Here is a 15,849-nt window from a genome sequence, read left to right on the forward strand (position 1 = left end):
GGAGTGACGCAATAGTGACATCTAAGCGCCACAAATAGGTTTATACCTCAGACCAATTTGGGAGTAACATAACAATCAGTTAATGTGCGAAGATTGACTTGTGAAATAACAACTTATATCCATATTAGGGAATTTTAAGAATATTACTCTTCTGGATTCAAGAATACATTTACCTTCCTTAACCACACATCTCATGGGGAACTTAGGTTTTATGATCTTCCTCTCTTACTCACATTAATTTTATCACATGCACTTTTTCACTTTTATGGAACACATATACACTGTTTAACAATTTTATTTATCTTTCAATTGAGGGATGTATATTTTTGAGTTATATAGATAATTCTCTATGTAGGTCCTATTTTGACAGATGTATTACTGATAATATATAATCAGTAAGTTCACCATTATTTTGCACATGTTTTTTGCACATAATAGTATCATGTATTTACATGTCTATACATTCACTCTTACATTATTTATTAATTTATCATAATATGAACAATTCACATACATCTATATTTATTATATAACATTTTATTTTGAAGTCCTTAAGATAATTTACTGTATTGCATTTTATTTTATTCTACAATAATTCACCATAATATGTGCACCAAATCCCCCTCCTGAGATTGGATTGAATCCGTTTTTCTGGAATTGTTCCATCAACCTAGACAGACCCTATATTGTAATAAATGGTGAAATATCAATCTTCCCCCTTCTGTCCCCCGTTTTATTATTCAACATCTACTGACAATATATAGGTAGCATCATAGATATCCTTTTTTATCAATTTATTACTTATATCATGATATTTCCGTGATTTAGATTGCTCGATCCGTGTATATATGGATATTATTGTAATCAGGATTTGACTACTCTAGTCTGAAAGACGTAGGCAAGAATCATTAGTATTTGCCAAGTTAGAAGGAATCTGTCAATCAGAAAAAGGAGGGGCGGTACTATGAGATTTTTAGCCATCCGATTGGAGGAATCTATTTTAAAGGAGTCCCGGATTGGCCATGAGACAAATGTGAGGGTATAGAAGATACTTCCGGTAAGTGGCTCGGCTTACCTTGACAAAGCTACCTAGCGGAACGCCGCGTTGGTTAGCGGCACTCCGTACACTATCATGTCCTAATATGATACTCTGCTAGTCAGCTCAGTACAATGTGGAATACTTACCCTGTATATGTAAACTGCAGCGTGACCAGCATGAAACGGTTTGCTAGTATATAGAGATGTGTGCATTATAGCACAAGTAATAAGAAGCTATTGCTGTTAAACCTTTCTATCTGAAACTGTGGTAAATGACAATAATATGTACCAATATCACCCATCACACGAACTACTGCTGATATAGTAACTCAGTGCAGTGCTGCGCCACGGAGGGACCCCTCCGGACAGGCACTTCAGCACATAGAGATCATAGAGACATAGAGAAGTTGCATAAACTATTTCCCATGAATACCCTTACATATAATGATGGGAGAATACATGATATGGGATATATGAAATGAGCTATAAAGTTTGGTGTGGGAGAGATGTATAGTCCTATGTGAAGTTGTATGATATCTTATACGGTGGAATGTCCATGATATAAGCATTGGACTTCATCACTGTGAGAGTGACAACTATAGAGAAGAACTACACAGTGGACATGCTATGATAGCATTGGGTTTCACAATAGAAATAAATAACCTCATATTTATGTACATAGAACCCTACTGGTCACATGTGAAAACACATCACACAAATTTAATCATTAACACTGTAATTGTAACAGTGTATACTACCATTATATTTGTTTAGATATGTGATGTGAGGAATAATTTATAATATGATAGTCACCAGAGGATGACATTTTTGACGTCACTCAGATTGAGATAAATTCTGTACAATATAGGGGCCACACATTGTACCCAGGTGTGGCCAATTTATAATTATATAGACACACACACACCTTTAAAGCAACATTATCATCTCTATATATTTATTTATACCAACCAGTTATTGATACTAACATCAGGGCATTTCGTGTAATAGGAGCGCACGCAATTTTTATAACACATTTCATTTACATTACACACATTATCTCCATTTTTTAATATTTCACTTTTTAGTCGTTAGATATATTAATAAAAGTTATATTTTATGTATCATTTTTGTTTAGTGCACTGCAATGGACATTTCTTCTTTTCTCTGTCTACTTGTGATGTGCCGTTAAGTGATTGTAGGGGGCACACTGCACGCCGATGGTTGCTGCGCTACTCTGCCAATTGAAGTGGCTGTAGTAGCCTGTGCCCAGACTCACAACAAGTGGCTGTGCTGTTAAGTAACTGTGTATAGGGGACACACTGCACACTGATGTACTGCACTACTCTGCTGATTAAAGTGGCTGTACCCTGTGTCCTTCTCCAGACTTACAAGTGGCTGTGCTGTTAAGTGATTGTGTAGAGAGGGGCACACTGATGTATGCTGTGCTAGTCTGCTGATTAAAGTGGGTGTGTCCAGACTCACAAGTGGCTGTGTATACAAGGCATGCTGATGTATGCTGCGCTGTACTCATGCCCATCTGCTCTAGTGTAAAAATAAAAAAATTCTCACAGTGTACTGTATACAAGCACTGTGACTCCTTGGGTCTTAGCCCTCTGTGTATACAAGCACAGCGACTTCTTGGGCCTTAGCCCTCTGTATGCAAGCACCGGAACTCTTTGGGCCTTAGTCCTCTGTGTATACAAGCACAGCGAATCCTTGGGCCTTAGCCCACTGTGTTATACAAGCACTGTGACTCTGATGGCCGTACCCCACTGGGTGGGTGGGAAGGCCCAAGAACAATTCCATCTTGCACTACCTTTCATTTCTGCCACTTCTGTGTGGCAATGTTTCATAGATGTGCTTTAAACTGCAGTGCCTGTGCAGCTACTCTGTCCCTTAGTAACCAGCCAGCTCACTGCAGCCTTTGGCCAATAATGGCGAAAACAATATTGTGAGCTGTGAGGTCGTCTAAATTGACTGCAAATTAATGCTAAAGGTTAATACTCCAGGAACAAACCCAAATCCACCAAAAAATGGTCCGATAGATAGATCTCTCCTCCCACAGATCGTAATCCGGCCCTGGCTTGTCTGGTTGAGTCACGGCACGCTGTCTGCGATTACATGCCAGCTCCAGCGCACGTCTGCATCCTACTCAGTGTTTTGTGCATGTGACCCATCATTACGTCATACGCACAGCGCAACAGAGGTTAGTTTTGGGGTTAGGGTATTATGGATTGTGTATTGGGGTTAATTTATGGGTTTGAGTTAGGGTTAGTTTAGGAGTTTGGGTTAAGGTATTAGGGAAAATATAGTATTAAGGATTGTTTTTTTTTTTGGGGGGGGGGGGATCCCAAACCGGTATCTTGCCTAGGGCCCTATGAGGCTAAATCCGCCTCTGATAATGGTGCACTACATGAGGCACTACTACTGGGGACAAAGCATAACGGGCACTACTACAGTGGGCATTACTACTGGGGGCATTAAGGTGCATATGGAATGGAAAGGAATGTTCCCAGAGTGACGAGAAACATGTTGACACGTCCCCATTTCAGTGGCCACGCCCCTTGTGGCATGTGTCCATGCCCACTTTTTCGGTGTGCGCACTTAGTGGGGGGCTCCATTTTTCATCTTGCCCTGGGATCCAAATATCCTAGTTACTCCACTGGGTCTCACTTTCTGCTCATTCGAGAATCACACACTTTGCAGTCGGAGGGATTTTGTATCGTAGATATCATTTTACCCACGCACAACATCACCAAAAACAACCATAACAGCACGCCATTCACAGAGCAGGTAAAGAGAGACCACCCAGCCATGAATTGGGGAGCATGAATGCACAAATGGTCTTTACTTTCTGGATTACCCTCAAATTAGTTTAAGCCAATGGTTCTCAAACTATTTTCTTCTGGGACCCCCTCTGACAAAAGTCTCTGCTAGAAAAGTCATCACATCATCAAAAAAAAAAAGTAATCAACATTAATATAGGCTCATCTTTCTAACAGAATCACTGTACAAGTGGCGATAATATAGCCTGACATCAGACATTCCCACATATCATCAGATCTGCCCACATGCCCATTAGGAGCTCCCCTATGCCATTATACCTCCCCTAATATTATAAATGCCTGGTTATGTTCCCTCACACATACTGTTTTGGCTGTACTTGGATGCTGGAGCCCATGCAGAGGGGCTTGGGAGGGCACACTTTCCTTATCCTGCAGCCCTATTGGATGAGTCTTCACTGTGACCTCCCAACACTGTGCAGAGGAGGAAATCACAAGAAGCGGCGGCAGCAGGTCCATTCGACTCCTACCCCCTGCTATTGCATAACCTAGTGGTGCATCTGGTCCATCCAGGAACCAGACGTTATACGACCCCATTACAAGGTGGTCATAACTTACAGTTTGAGAACAGCTGATTTACGCATTTGTCTTGGTAGAACGGTCTCTACAACTCCACCAGACTAGGGCCCCTATTTATCAAAATGCAGCAAAGGAGGAAGATATTTTTGTTTTAATCAGCACTTCTAGTGGTGCTAAGAACATCCCTCATCAGTTCAGTTTATAAAATAACTTGTACTAGCTGAGGGTAAGGGATAAGTTAAGGCGGGTATCCACTACTAGATAATCGTGCACTTCTTTGTATATCTAGTTATGTGTCTAAACTGAACGTTCACTCGTTCAGTCCAGGCACATCCATCATCCCCGCACATGCTGAACCCGACGGAATCGTCAGGTTGACCAGCATGTACGGCCGCTGATAGATGTCGGAAGCGACCAGCGTGCACGCGCATCGCTGGTTGCTTCCGACCAAAACATGTCCGATGCATGCGCGATTTGCAAGCGATTGCACAATAACGACATAGTTATCGTACAATAGTTTGCTAAAATCGCGTATTGAATATCTCCCTTTACACTTCACTGGGACACTCAGAGCTTGTAGAGTAGAACTGAAAGCCAAAAGTTTTCTTATCCAACGTATACTACTTAAAATAAATCTAAACAAACAAACAAACCATAAAACAATTAAAATACTAAAGCACTCTCTCATTGCTTTGTTTCATGGACATACCAAGCTGGAGATAACAGAACAAGTATTGATACTGTACACATACCGCCCAAATGAATGTTAAATAGGCTTCCAATTGCAAAGGCATGTCAGGCCAATGGTATAACATAAGCAGCAATGTGTGACCAGCCATTTTCTGGAATTACATGTGCAGCTGTTCTACATACTACCAACAATACCATTATATACAAAACTATTTATACAAACAAAATGGTAATTTCCATCCATTATATATATACCAACACCAAAAATGCAGAGAATTTGAAACACTGGCATTATTAATTCACTTTATTTCGCTTCCCCCAAACACTTGGGGCCTTATTCAGAGAGAGATGCTGAAATGCAAAATGTGAAAAAAAGGTGCATTTTGAACCTATTGTTAGTCAGTTGCTGTAGATACGCAAGTCTCAAGCTGCGACATCCAATCTTTGCCTGCGGCTCCCTCCCCTTGTAGTACCTGGGTCTGATGTGGCTGGATTCCAACTGAAGGAGTTCTGGAATTGCTAAAAATTGCAGTACACCATGGAAACACAGTACAGTTACTAGTCAGATAATTAATAGGTCTGCTTCGAGCGCGCGAGAGAGAGATTTTATACCCACGTAAATGCAGTAAATATATATATATATATATATATATATATATATATATATATATATATATATATATATAGCCCTTTGGTGTCTGAGACAGCTGCTTGTGAGCATATCAATGCAACTACATGTCTATGAAGACGTACATTGCTATATTACAGCATAGTTGTCAATCACTGTTTTCCAGCTACAGTGGCATATTTTAAAACTTGGCCCATGACATTATCCCCATTTTTCAATCCTGATTAAGCAGAACATTTCCATTTATTTTATACTCCTATTGCAATTCTCAATTCTTTCAAACACTCTACTTTATATATTTAAAAAAAAAAAAAAAAGAAGATTTACATAAAACAATATATATATCGTTATATGTAAAATAGCCTGAAGGTAATAAAAAAAAAAAAAAAACCCCACACACACACAACTTGCATACGACAATCATTTCACACAAGCTATTTACAAATCAACAAAACCGGTGTATAAATAATAAGATATCCTCTTAATGTAACATAAAAGGATATTGGAAGTCACCTTGGCAATCTGATATACACATATATACACATGCACGCACACACACACTTTTAAAGCCTTATGTTTTATAGTAATAAGATCCATCGAGACCAAACTATTCATGTCGTACTGTGCAGCAATAAAACATTTCTGGAAATTATTTTTATATTTATAACAGTGTATTTCTAAATTAAAATAGAACTAGGCCTCTTCATAAATAATTACTCACAGTAACATATCAGAAATGTTCTGACTTTCCCAAAATGCTTTGCATTCATCTTCATTTAAATAAAATTCTTAAACTAAGCTAAACAGTGCACTCTATACGTACCCATTAGCTGTAGCCCTCTGCAGTCACTTTCTGGACCTTTGAGTTTAACGCCTGCTTCACCATTCAGGAACGGTTTCCCAAGCTGGATCCTCAATGTGGATGTGTAACTCATCTTAGGGATGTCTGCAGTCTGTTTACCTATCTAGCCGAGCTCAATCAAAGGGAGAGTGTGTGTGTGTGTGTGTGTATCTCTTGCCAGATCTCACTGGAGTGTTACTACACACCCAGAGTCTGCCTACAACTCTCAGAGGAGCTAGTTATGTGGGCACAGTGACTGAAGCTCTCTCACCACCAATCAGTGTAAACACAGAGGCAGAAAACTAGTCTGAGCTAATCAGTAGCTCTGTTCCCAGTGGAGTATACAGATTGTCTATTCTAACATTAACATCTGTGCTACAGGCAAAAAGAGTATTAGAACTTTTTAGCGAAACGTTGCTATAAAATATGCAGGTAGTGGAGGCTGCAGATTTAGATTCTGAACCAATATACCAACATCAACCTGTGAGCTTTCAGTAATTGTGGCACTACAGAGTTTTAGTTCCAGATCTAGCCACAGATGGAGGATTTTTTTTGGGGGGGTTAACATGTAGAACACTGTACAGGGTTAGTGTGTGTGTGATGTCCAATGATTGTCCTCATCCCCCTGCAATGAGGCCACAGCGATTCTCATACAGAGCATCCTACAGCCATATTCGTTGTAGTGCAGAGCTGAACTTTATTGCATACTGTAGGCCAACTTACCTCTACATGCTTCAACAATTCAATCCCTCCCTCCAATGGCCATTGCTAGCAGTACGCAGTGGCTATTGCATAGTGCATCCATGGGTGTGATCACATCATTGCACACATACAGTCACAGGGTGTAGAATTTGAAGCTCCAACACTTCCATTGCATCCACCATTGGAAACATGCAGCTCCCTACATTACAGGAAATACTTACACTGCAGAAAGGGATAAGCATAGGATTCTGGGTACCAGAATCCCAACACTACAGAAAATACCTGCAAAGATCTATGAACTGTAATGCTGAAATACAGCAATAAAGTATACCTGGAATATCCCTGTAACATAGTATCCTTGGGGCCTAAATATTTATCTGTTCATATTAATGCTAGATAAATAACAAGTGTTCCTCAACTCTAATATTAACTATTGCTTGACTGATATCACACATAGTACATATTAACTAACAATTACACATTAACTACTGTCTGAGGAGTTAACCTACGGTATATAGCTCCTCAACTTTAACAATTATTTGACTGATATACATATTAACCAACACATTAACCACTGCTTAAGTAAAGCCTTTAACGACTAATTAGAATTACATGGCTAATTGCAAAGGGAATGTAGCTTGAGAAATGCATAGATAAAAAGGAGTAGTTAGTGTTAAAAATAACAATATATAAAATGATAAGATCTGTATTTGTAGTAGACAAATACAGTAGTTTATATTCAATTATAATTTATTTTTACTTATTATCAGTTATTTATATAGTGCACTGCACATGCTACGCAGCACTTTACAGAGAATATTTAACCATTCACATCAGTCCCTGTCCCAGTGGAGCTTACACTCTATGGGTCTAATTCAGCAGTGTATACAAGTGCACTGCTGAATGCAGATTCAAAGCGGGTTTGTACATCCCGCTAGTCACCGCAAAATGACTAAATCGCATATGTACTAACATATGCTATTAGTATCGTGCAGAGTAAAGTCAAAAATTTCTGTGTACTTTTCTAAATATAGAGGATAGCCATTTTTAGTCTTTTAAACAGACTAATAGGGGGTGATCCAAATGTTTCTTGCGCCCCCTGCTGGGCGCCTATACGAATAGATGCCAGACGGAGCAATTCAATTGTATATTAGTATCTATCGTGGCTACAAGCAGGCCCGCCAAGAGCTGTGGCGGGCCGCGGTAATAGGGCGTGGCCTAATCGTGGGAGGCGTGGCCATGCCTCCTTGGTGACAGAAAAAAAAAAAGCCGGGGGGGCACGATCAGTGTGATCGCTCCCCCGCACAGGCATAGGAGACTGCTGTGGCACGAGCAGTCTCCAACTGCAGCCTCAGCACATGCTGTGTGCTGGGCTGCTGTAAGGGGGCGGGGGGGGCGCTGGACCCGGGCTCCCGCCGGGCCCCTTAGGAGGCCCGGGCAATATGTACCCGCTCCCCCCCCCCTCTCGGCGCACAGGGTTTAGCCACGCAAAGCGGCTAAACCTGTCTAAAGAATTGGTTAGAGCACACAAACCACCATTAGGGTGCCCCAAAAGAATGGCCTTTAAACACATTACTTCTTGCACCTGCGAGAAAAAAATGCAGCTCTAGGCATCTGAACGGAGCAACAATTTAACTGCTCCATCAGGTGCCCAATCCTACAGATGCTCAGCGGGGGGCATCAAAGACAAAATCGGTATGTAATACTGACAGTCGGAATTCCTCCTGTCGAAATACTGACAGCGGCATCCCGATGGGTGGTATCCCGACAGGAGTCGGGTAAGAATACTAACCCTCCCTTCTTGTAGCCTAACCCACCCCTAAACACTCCCAGTTAGTGCCTAAACCTAAGTGTCCCCCCTTCCTGCCTAAACTTAACCCTCCCCCTTAGTGCCTACCCCCCCCAGTGGTGCCTAACACTCCCCCCTAGGGGTGCTTAACCCTAACCTCCCTCCCAAAAAACCTAACCCTGCTATGCTGCCTAAACCTATCACTCCCCCACGCGGCTAACAGCTAAAATCCCCCGGGATGGCGTCCTTCTGGATTGCGACTTCGGGATTAAGATAGGCATCGGTATTTTGATGCCTATTTTAAAGTCTTATGTCGGGCTTCCCCCATTGGGATTTAGACCGGAAGCATTACGGCCACCGGTCTGATAACTACATCCCTCCAAAACAAGTGAATCGCAGCCATAGACATTAGTAAAATATACACATTAAAGTGAATAAACTAAAAACAAAGCTTAAAAACGTTCTTAGACTGATTTATAGTCCTTACAGAAGGAGCTTTTCCAGTGTGACTGCCAGATCCTTTCATCATTTAGGGAAGAATAACGAAGGAAATACCACAGCAGATCTTATCACAGTGCTAACAGCTACAGCCCTCTATAGTAAATGGTAGTCATTTGTTTAAATGTGGCTCCATGATAGAGCTGTGTACAACTACACACACCGTCCCAGTATTTCAGTGGAAGCAATAATAATTACAGCAGAACAGATATGTATTCATTATGTAGGCATTCAGAATGTAAACATGGTCTGAATGTCAACCATAAACATGCCGACATTCACAATATGAAAATGGTCATTAGGTCGACAGCACAGGTTTTAGGGCTTTAACACTAGAAAAATATTATGGCAACATGCTGACTGTCAACATGCATAATGTCAGCGTTATGCCCATGTCCACATTACATACCACACCTGACACTACTGTAGGTGTATAAATCTATCCAATCCATCAAACTGTATAGCAGCTAGCCTATATTTAATAGTGACATTTTTATGCTCTGATTGCCTGCATTTCCAAGGGTGGAAAGACCCAAGATGTTTTGGAAGCACTCTAAACAAATGACAGACTGGAAAATAAGACAAGAAAAAAAAAAAAACGACATGCATTAGAACCGGCGGCTGTTAAGCAGTCTGTATTTCAATCCCATTCAAAAAGATGACAGCTGGCATATAAACTCCGTTCTGTATAACAGTTCTGGATGCATCTCCACCATCCAATTTCGCTTTGCCTACATTAACCCTTCAAATATTTCAGGCAGGACCGCTTCTAGAGAGGAGGGGGCCCGTGTGCAGTCTCCGACACGGGCCCCCTCCTCTCCGCCCGGCTGCCGGCAGCGCACTGAGCTGTGCGCAGCTAGCGCCGGAGTTATAGACTCTGGGTACTAGAGTGTGTGCCCAGAGTCTATAGTGTATGCACAGATCACCGGGAAAAAGGCCATGGCGGCCATTTTCCCTGTAATGCGCAAACGACGGGAAAATGGCCACTGCAGCCATTTACCAGTCGTTTTACAGCGCCGGACCCCCACGCCGACGTGGGACTCTGGAGAGGTAACATTATGGGTGCAGGGTGTGCGAGGGACCAGTGTTCCCCGCACCATTATAGATACGCCCCTGATTTCAGGTCTCTTCTCATATTTGCCTACTTTTGAAAAAGCATTTCAGGGAGAATATGAAAGAAATACCTATGAGTGCAGCGGTAAAGTGGACGTGTACGGCTACATCTGAGAGGCATGCCATAAAATTGATTTGCAGCCAAATGTAAATGAGCCCCAAAGCTGTTAGTAACTTCTACTTGTTGATGAAAACAGTGTGACACTTGAGAAAATGCATGTAGCCATAGGGATAATTGAGCCCGATTCATCATGGATTGCAATTGCAACTGCATACACAGATTGGTCGATGGTGCATACCCCGCAGTGCGTATGTTAACATTGCGATCACTCACACAGACTAGAGCCATCGCAGACAGAGGGATGGTATGTCAGCATTTGGGGGTGGTGACAGGTTAGTGGTCTGAGAAATACAGGCATGCCAGTACGTTTGAATGTCGTTGCATGGGCGTGCATAAATTAGTCACTGCGTTGGCATATGCAGCTTGAGCTTTCACTGTGTGCGGAGAGGTTAGAAATTTCTGAGTAAGGTCAGACCTGTTGTAATTGTGTATAAGGGGTCGATGTTACTTGATGTTCCCGATGTATACGCAGGACTGCAAGGTAATAGAGTTGTGCGAAAGCGGTAGTGGGTGTCTCTATGCTGGCTTTGGGAGTCTCTATAATTGCTTAGCGCTTGCGGTCATTAGCATATTTTCACAACAACCTGCACGCGTAATCGCAGCTGCGATCTCAATAGCGGTCCGTAATGACTCAGTCCAATTGTGCCTTATGATTCCATAAGGATGTATAATTTCCCTGCATTGGTTATTAGTATATATCAGGGAGACTCCCTGAAATAGTAGCAATCAGGAACAGTTGGCAAGTATGTCTCTTCTTTACTAGAACAAGCCAAGGAAAAAGGATAAAAGATATTTGTAGTGAGGTATTGGAGATAGTTGGGGTTTGGGATATAAGATGCAGGGCCGTAGCTAGGGTAGTGCGGCCGATGCCGTCGCACATGGCACCACAGGTCAGGGGGCGCTGTTTAGGCCTGTCAAATTTCTGTTTTATTTTCTTTATTATCATTCTCACTTATAACTTTCTCTTATTTCATCCCCAGCATCTCCTGGCCTCTCCTATCTCTTTCCCATGAGGCCATTCACCTTTTTTGGGTGCACCATGTCCCTTTGAAAAATGAGGTGGGCACCAATGGACTTTCTGGCACAGGGCACAAAAAAAAAAGTCTAGCTACGGCTCCGATAAGCTGATGTCTGTGACATTTGCAGGATTCAGTATAAGTGGCCAAAACACTTTTCTCTTAGGTGCTCTGTATGGGTAATTGTGAGATCCCTTACATATGTGGAAAAAAAAAAAAAAAAATTAGAGACTAACTCGTGACCTCAAGAAAGTTGCACAAAGAACAGATCTGTGATATAGAGGAGCGGATTCTGAGTTGGACATATGCTCTGCACGATGCATATGCACATTGAGAAAGGATACAAGCACAATCGGTTTGCTTAGTATGTGGCCAAAGCTCTCTGTCTGTGAAAAGGGCATTTCAAGATGGCAAGTGGGCAGCTACCTTGCAAACGCACTGAAAAGATCCATCTCAATGGAGTGTCACGGCAGATTTGTGGGCATGTAGATGGTAATTTCAGCGGTGTGTACGAAGAAGGGACGTAGTCTTTGTGACAATCTTTTGCATCCAGTATGGGGCTAGCGTAGTTGCCAATACTAATGAGGACAGCCGCATGAAGCTGCACAGAAAAATCACATTAGCAGAAGATAGCAGATCAGCTGCTGCAGACACCCACACTTTTAAACGCTATGCATCAAACTCAGAATGAGGCCCTAAGTGTTTTGTATGCAAAGAGTAGTATCATAAGGTTTGGGCCACCATAATGCCAGCTACATACCACACACACACGAGAGACCTGCCTCTGACACCATTCACTTAATTAATTAACTCCTCTACAAAAGTGTTTTACCTCAAGGGTGGATGCAGCATAACAGATGTCTGTATACCTATTAACTCACTCCTATTTCTGCCAAACCAAATACACAAACAAAAATATTAGGGTAAGCTTTGATGGTGGAGCAGAACTGAGGACTATGCTTCAATTTCATACACGCCAGGAGAACACAAACATTTCACTAAAGAAACTTGACAGAGCTTCAGTATTGAGATATATTTAGAAACTTCACACCCATTTGTTGCATAAAGCTGGAGATTTAAAAACATATAAAGTAAAGGATACATAGCATTACTGCATCTATATTTTGAGTCTGTATTTTACTTGGAGAAACATGGGAAAGCTGCATCCAGGGCCGTAACTAGGGTAGTGCGCCCAGTGCCATGGCACAGGGCACTGCAGGGCAGGGGGCGCTGTTTGGGCCTGTCAAATTTCCTGTTTATTATCAGTCTCACTTGTAGTTCCTGGGGGAAACAGTCTTCGACATAACTCAAAACAGTAGTAAACAACAAACCTATATACTGGCCCTGCCAAGCACAATGGGCTGTTAATCAGCTAATATGCAACTTCCAGGCCGGACAACATGGAGTCAGCTCCAAAAACTCACATCTCTTTGGACTGGTCTCTCCCACTCTGCCCCCCTCACTTTCAACCAGTGATGGCTCCAGGGGTGGGACTGTAGCACAGTCCAAAATTCAAATAGGGGAGTCACATCAACTGCCAGTGATTCCCAGCCATCTATGTTTGGCAGCATATGAAATGGCAGTTGGTGTGGTTGCCCTATTTGAATTTTAGGCTGAGCTGCAGCCGGCCACTGCTTTCAACACCCATAAACTTCAACTACTGACCTCCACATCGTGACCCATCCTTCCACAGATTGTCTGTTAACTGAATTTAGTGTCAACATGCCACTAGTACAGCCTTATTAGTACATAGTATGCTCCTTGCTCACTGTCTCTCCCAGTCTTTTTCACCCCCTATATGTCCCTCCCACCTCATGTGCTTTTCCCTCCATCAGGTATACCAGGGATGGACAGACTTTTGGACTCGGATCGGTTCTAAAAGCCAAAAATGTTCTACAATCTACACAGTAAGGACATTTCGCATGTCGTAGGAGCGCAGCTGAAAATGGGAGCGTGGCCTCTTTGCAAGGGGACTGTCCTGCCAAAATTAGGATGGTTGGGAGGTATACTTTTTAATGCTCTGTAAACTAAAAAACATATCAGGTTACTACTGCAATCAGTAAACCATTGTACACAGTATGAGAAAAAGATGCTGCAGATATAAACTAGCAGTAACCTAGTTGTTAGTAATTGCTGCATGCATCAATATGTTAGTCACACAGGTGGTATTGAGTTGAACAATGAGCTGTTCACTCGCTCGCTCACCCCACTCTTAGCCCACACAGTGGGCCGCCTTTTGTATTATCCAGAGCATGCTCCCGGGAGCCTCGCACTGTGTAGCTTAGAGGTGCTGTCACGCAGCGTGGCTGTAGTTATAGATGCATAGACAATTAAAGATGGCACAGTAGCACTAAGTCACAAAAAATGTGGTTGTATGCTTAGAGGTACAAATACGAATGCTAGAGTATAAAACAAAAAAATTTATTATTATTAGAGAACAGGAAAGAACAGACAATATAGAAACCTTAAATAAAAATTATTACCAATGATAAAAGAAAAAAAATAATAGTGATTGCTGACAAAAGATAAAGAGAATATGCTAATGAGCTTGGATCAACAAAGATCTAACAAATTACATGGTACATAACAATTAGTATAAAATGTTGTCATTAGGTAGCATATTAGAACAACTGTTACTTTTTGGGTCCATGCAAGTTGCTGGTTTAATGAGTTATGAATAGAATCATCCAAACAAGGTCTATCATCCATGATTAATTAACTAGCTATTTTGCAATTAATATTAAAAGTTGGTATTTTAGCACCTTTTTTGCTGTGAAAAATTAGCTGGGATGAGTGTTAAAATGGTTTATGGTTAAACTTATGGTTATGTATAAAACCACCCGTTGATAGAGATCTTGAAAACATGCTTTTAGTTATGCATAAGTTTGCTTGGTAGCAGGTATAACCATAAAAATAAAGCACCCTGTTTATTTTATGAAGCAAACACCACTGAAGAATTAATTTATGACAAAACGCATTGGGTAATGGAAGCTGTACTTCCACAAGGAGACAGATCCACTTTGAGCAAAGACCCCTAAGAGGGGTCTTGTGGACCTGCAGTTAACAACCAGTAGAATATTTTTGAACTAAAGAGTATGAGATGTTTTTTAAGTATTAACTTGCCATTATACGATGCAATGTGTGGCCTTGGGCCTGGTTTCTTGGGCACGACTAGTGAAAGGGCTTTCCGGCAGGATCCATCACCACTAAAATTGTAAGTGGTCAAGAAGCACAAAGTTAAATAGAAAAATGTTTATTAAAAGTTTGAAGATTCATTCCTGAAGAAGAAGGACCCAAAATGGAGATATAGGATCTAACTATCCAGATAAAGCTTTATAATCAAGAATATTTGATGTACGCCTAACATCTAAATTGCAATTAAATTAATTTAAAAAAATAACTGTACTACACTATGGGGCATATCCAAATGCAGGCCAAATTTTTAAAAACACTGCAGCACTGGGTTTTCACAGCAGCTGCAAGGTTTTTCCTATTCAATTGCCAGGTAGAAAATTAGTCATGGTAATTTCTAAAGGAATAAATGTCGGGGAACCCTTTAGAACTTCTTGGACACCCCCCTAATGACTATTTAGGCAATTGTAAGTTGTCAATTAGTCTAATTGGTCCAATATTTACATGCCATTATTGGTTGTTAACACCTATAAGGGCCTCGAATTTCCCCAAAAAAAATATTTTCCATTAATTTTGGAACACCAAATTTAATTTAGCTAAATGAAAAATTGCATTATCTTTTTTTAATTGGCCTAAAATTTCCCCCCAAATTACCTTGTTTTTCTCTTTTTTGCATTTTTAGTTCTATTTGTTTCCAGTATAATTGAAAAAAAAAAAAAAAAAGGGATCTACTTTGTATAGATTTTTTTACTTGCAAAATCAGTCATTTAGTGCATTTTTAGAAAACAATATATTTTTCTTTGGGACAGTAATAACCATTATTATGATTTCCCAATTTTTTTTTAGGGTACAGGCTGCTCCCCATTTTTTTTTTCATTTCCCACTGGGTTTTGCCCAAAAACATATTGCAACCAATTTT

General features: G+C 41.0%; 1 protein-coding gene across 4 annotated transcripts in view; it reads right to left on the reverse strand.

The window, feature by feature from the left end:
• The window catches only part of LOC148525649 (myosin light chain kinase, smooth muscle-like), a 114,024-nt gene that overhangs the window by 85,477 nt on the left and 12,698 nt on the right, over positions 1–15,849 (reverse strand). Inside the window, exon 1 of one of the 4 annotated variants that reach the window (XM_088470680.1) lies at positions 6,542–6,668. The exons of the other annotated variants lie outside the window; for them this stretch is intronic. Within the exon in view, the coding sequence (XP_088326806.1) occupies positions 6,542–6,653 (112 nt within the window). The 5' untranslated portion in view covers positions 6,654–6,668. Of the gene's footprint in view, positions 1–6,541; positions 6,669–15,849 lie in introns of those variants that run through there. 4 annotated transcript variants of the gene reach the window in all.

This window comes from Taudactylus pleione, unplaced genomic scaffold (genome assembly GCF_031769625.1).
Source record: "Taudactylus pleione unplaced genomic scaffold, aTauple2 ptg000102l, whole genome shotgun sequence".
Taxonomy (NCBI): Eukaryota; Metazoa; Chordata; class Amphibia; order Anura; family Myobatrachidae; genus Taudactylus; species Taudactylus pleione.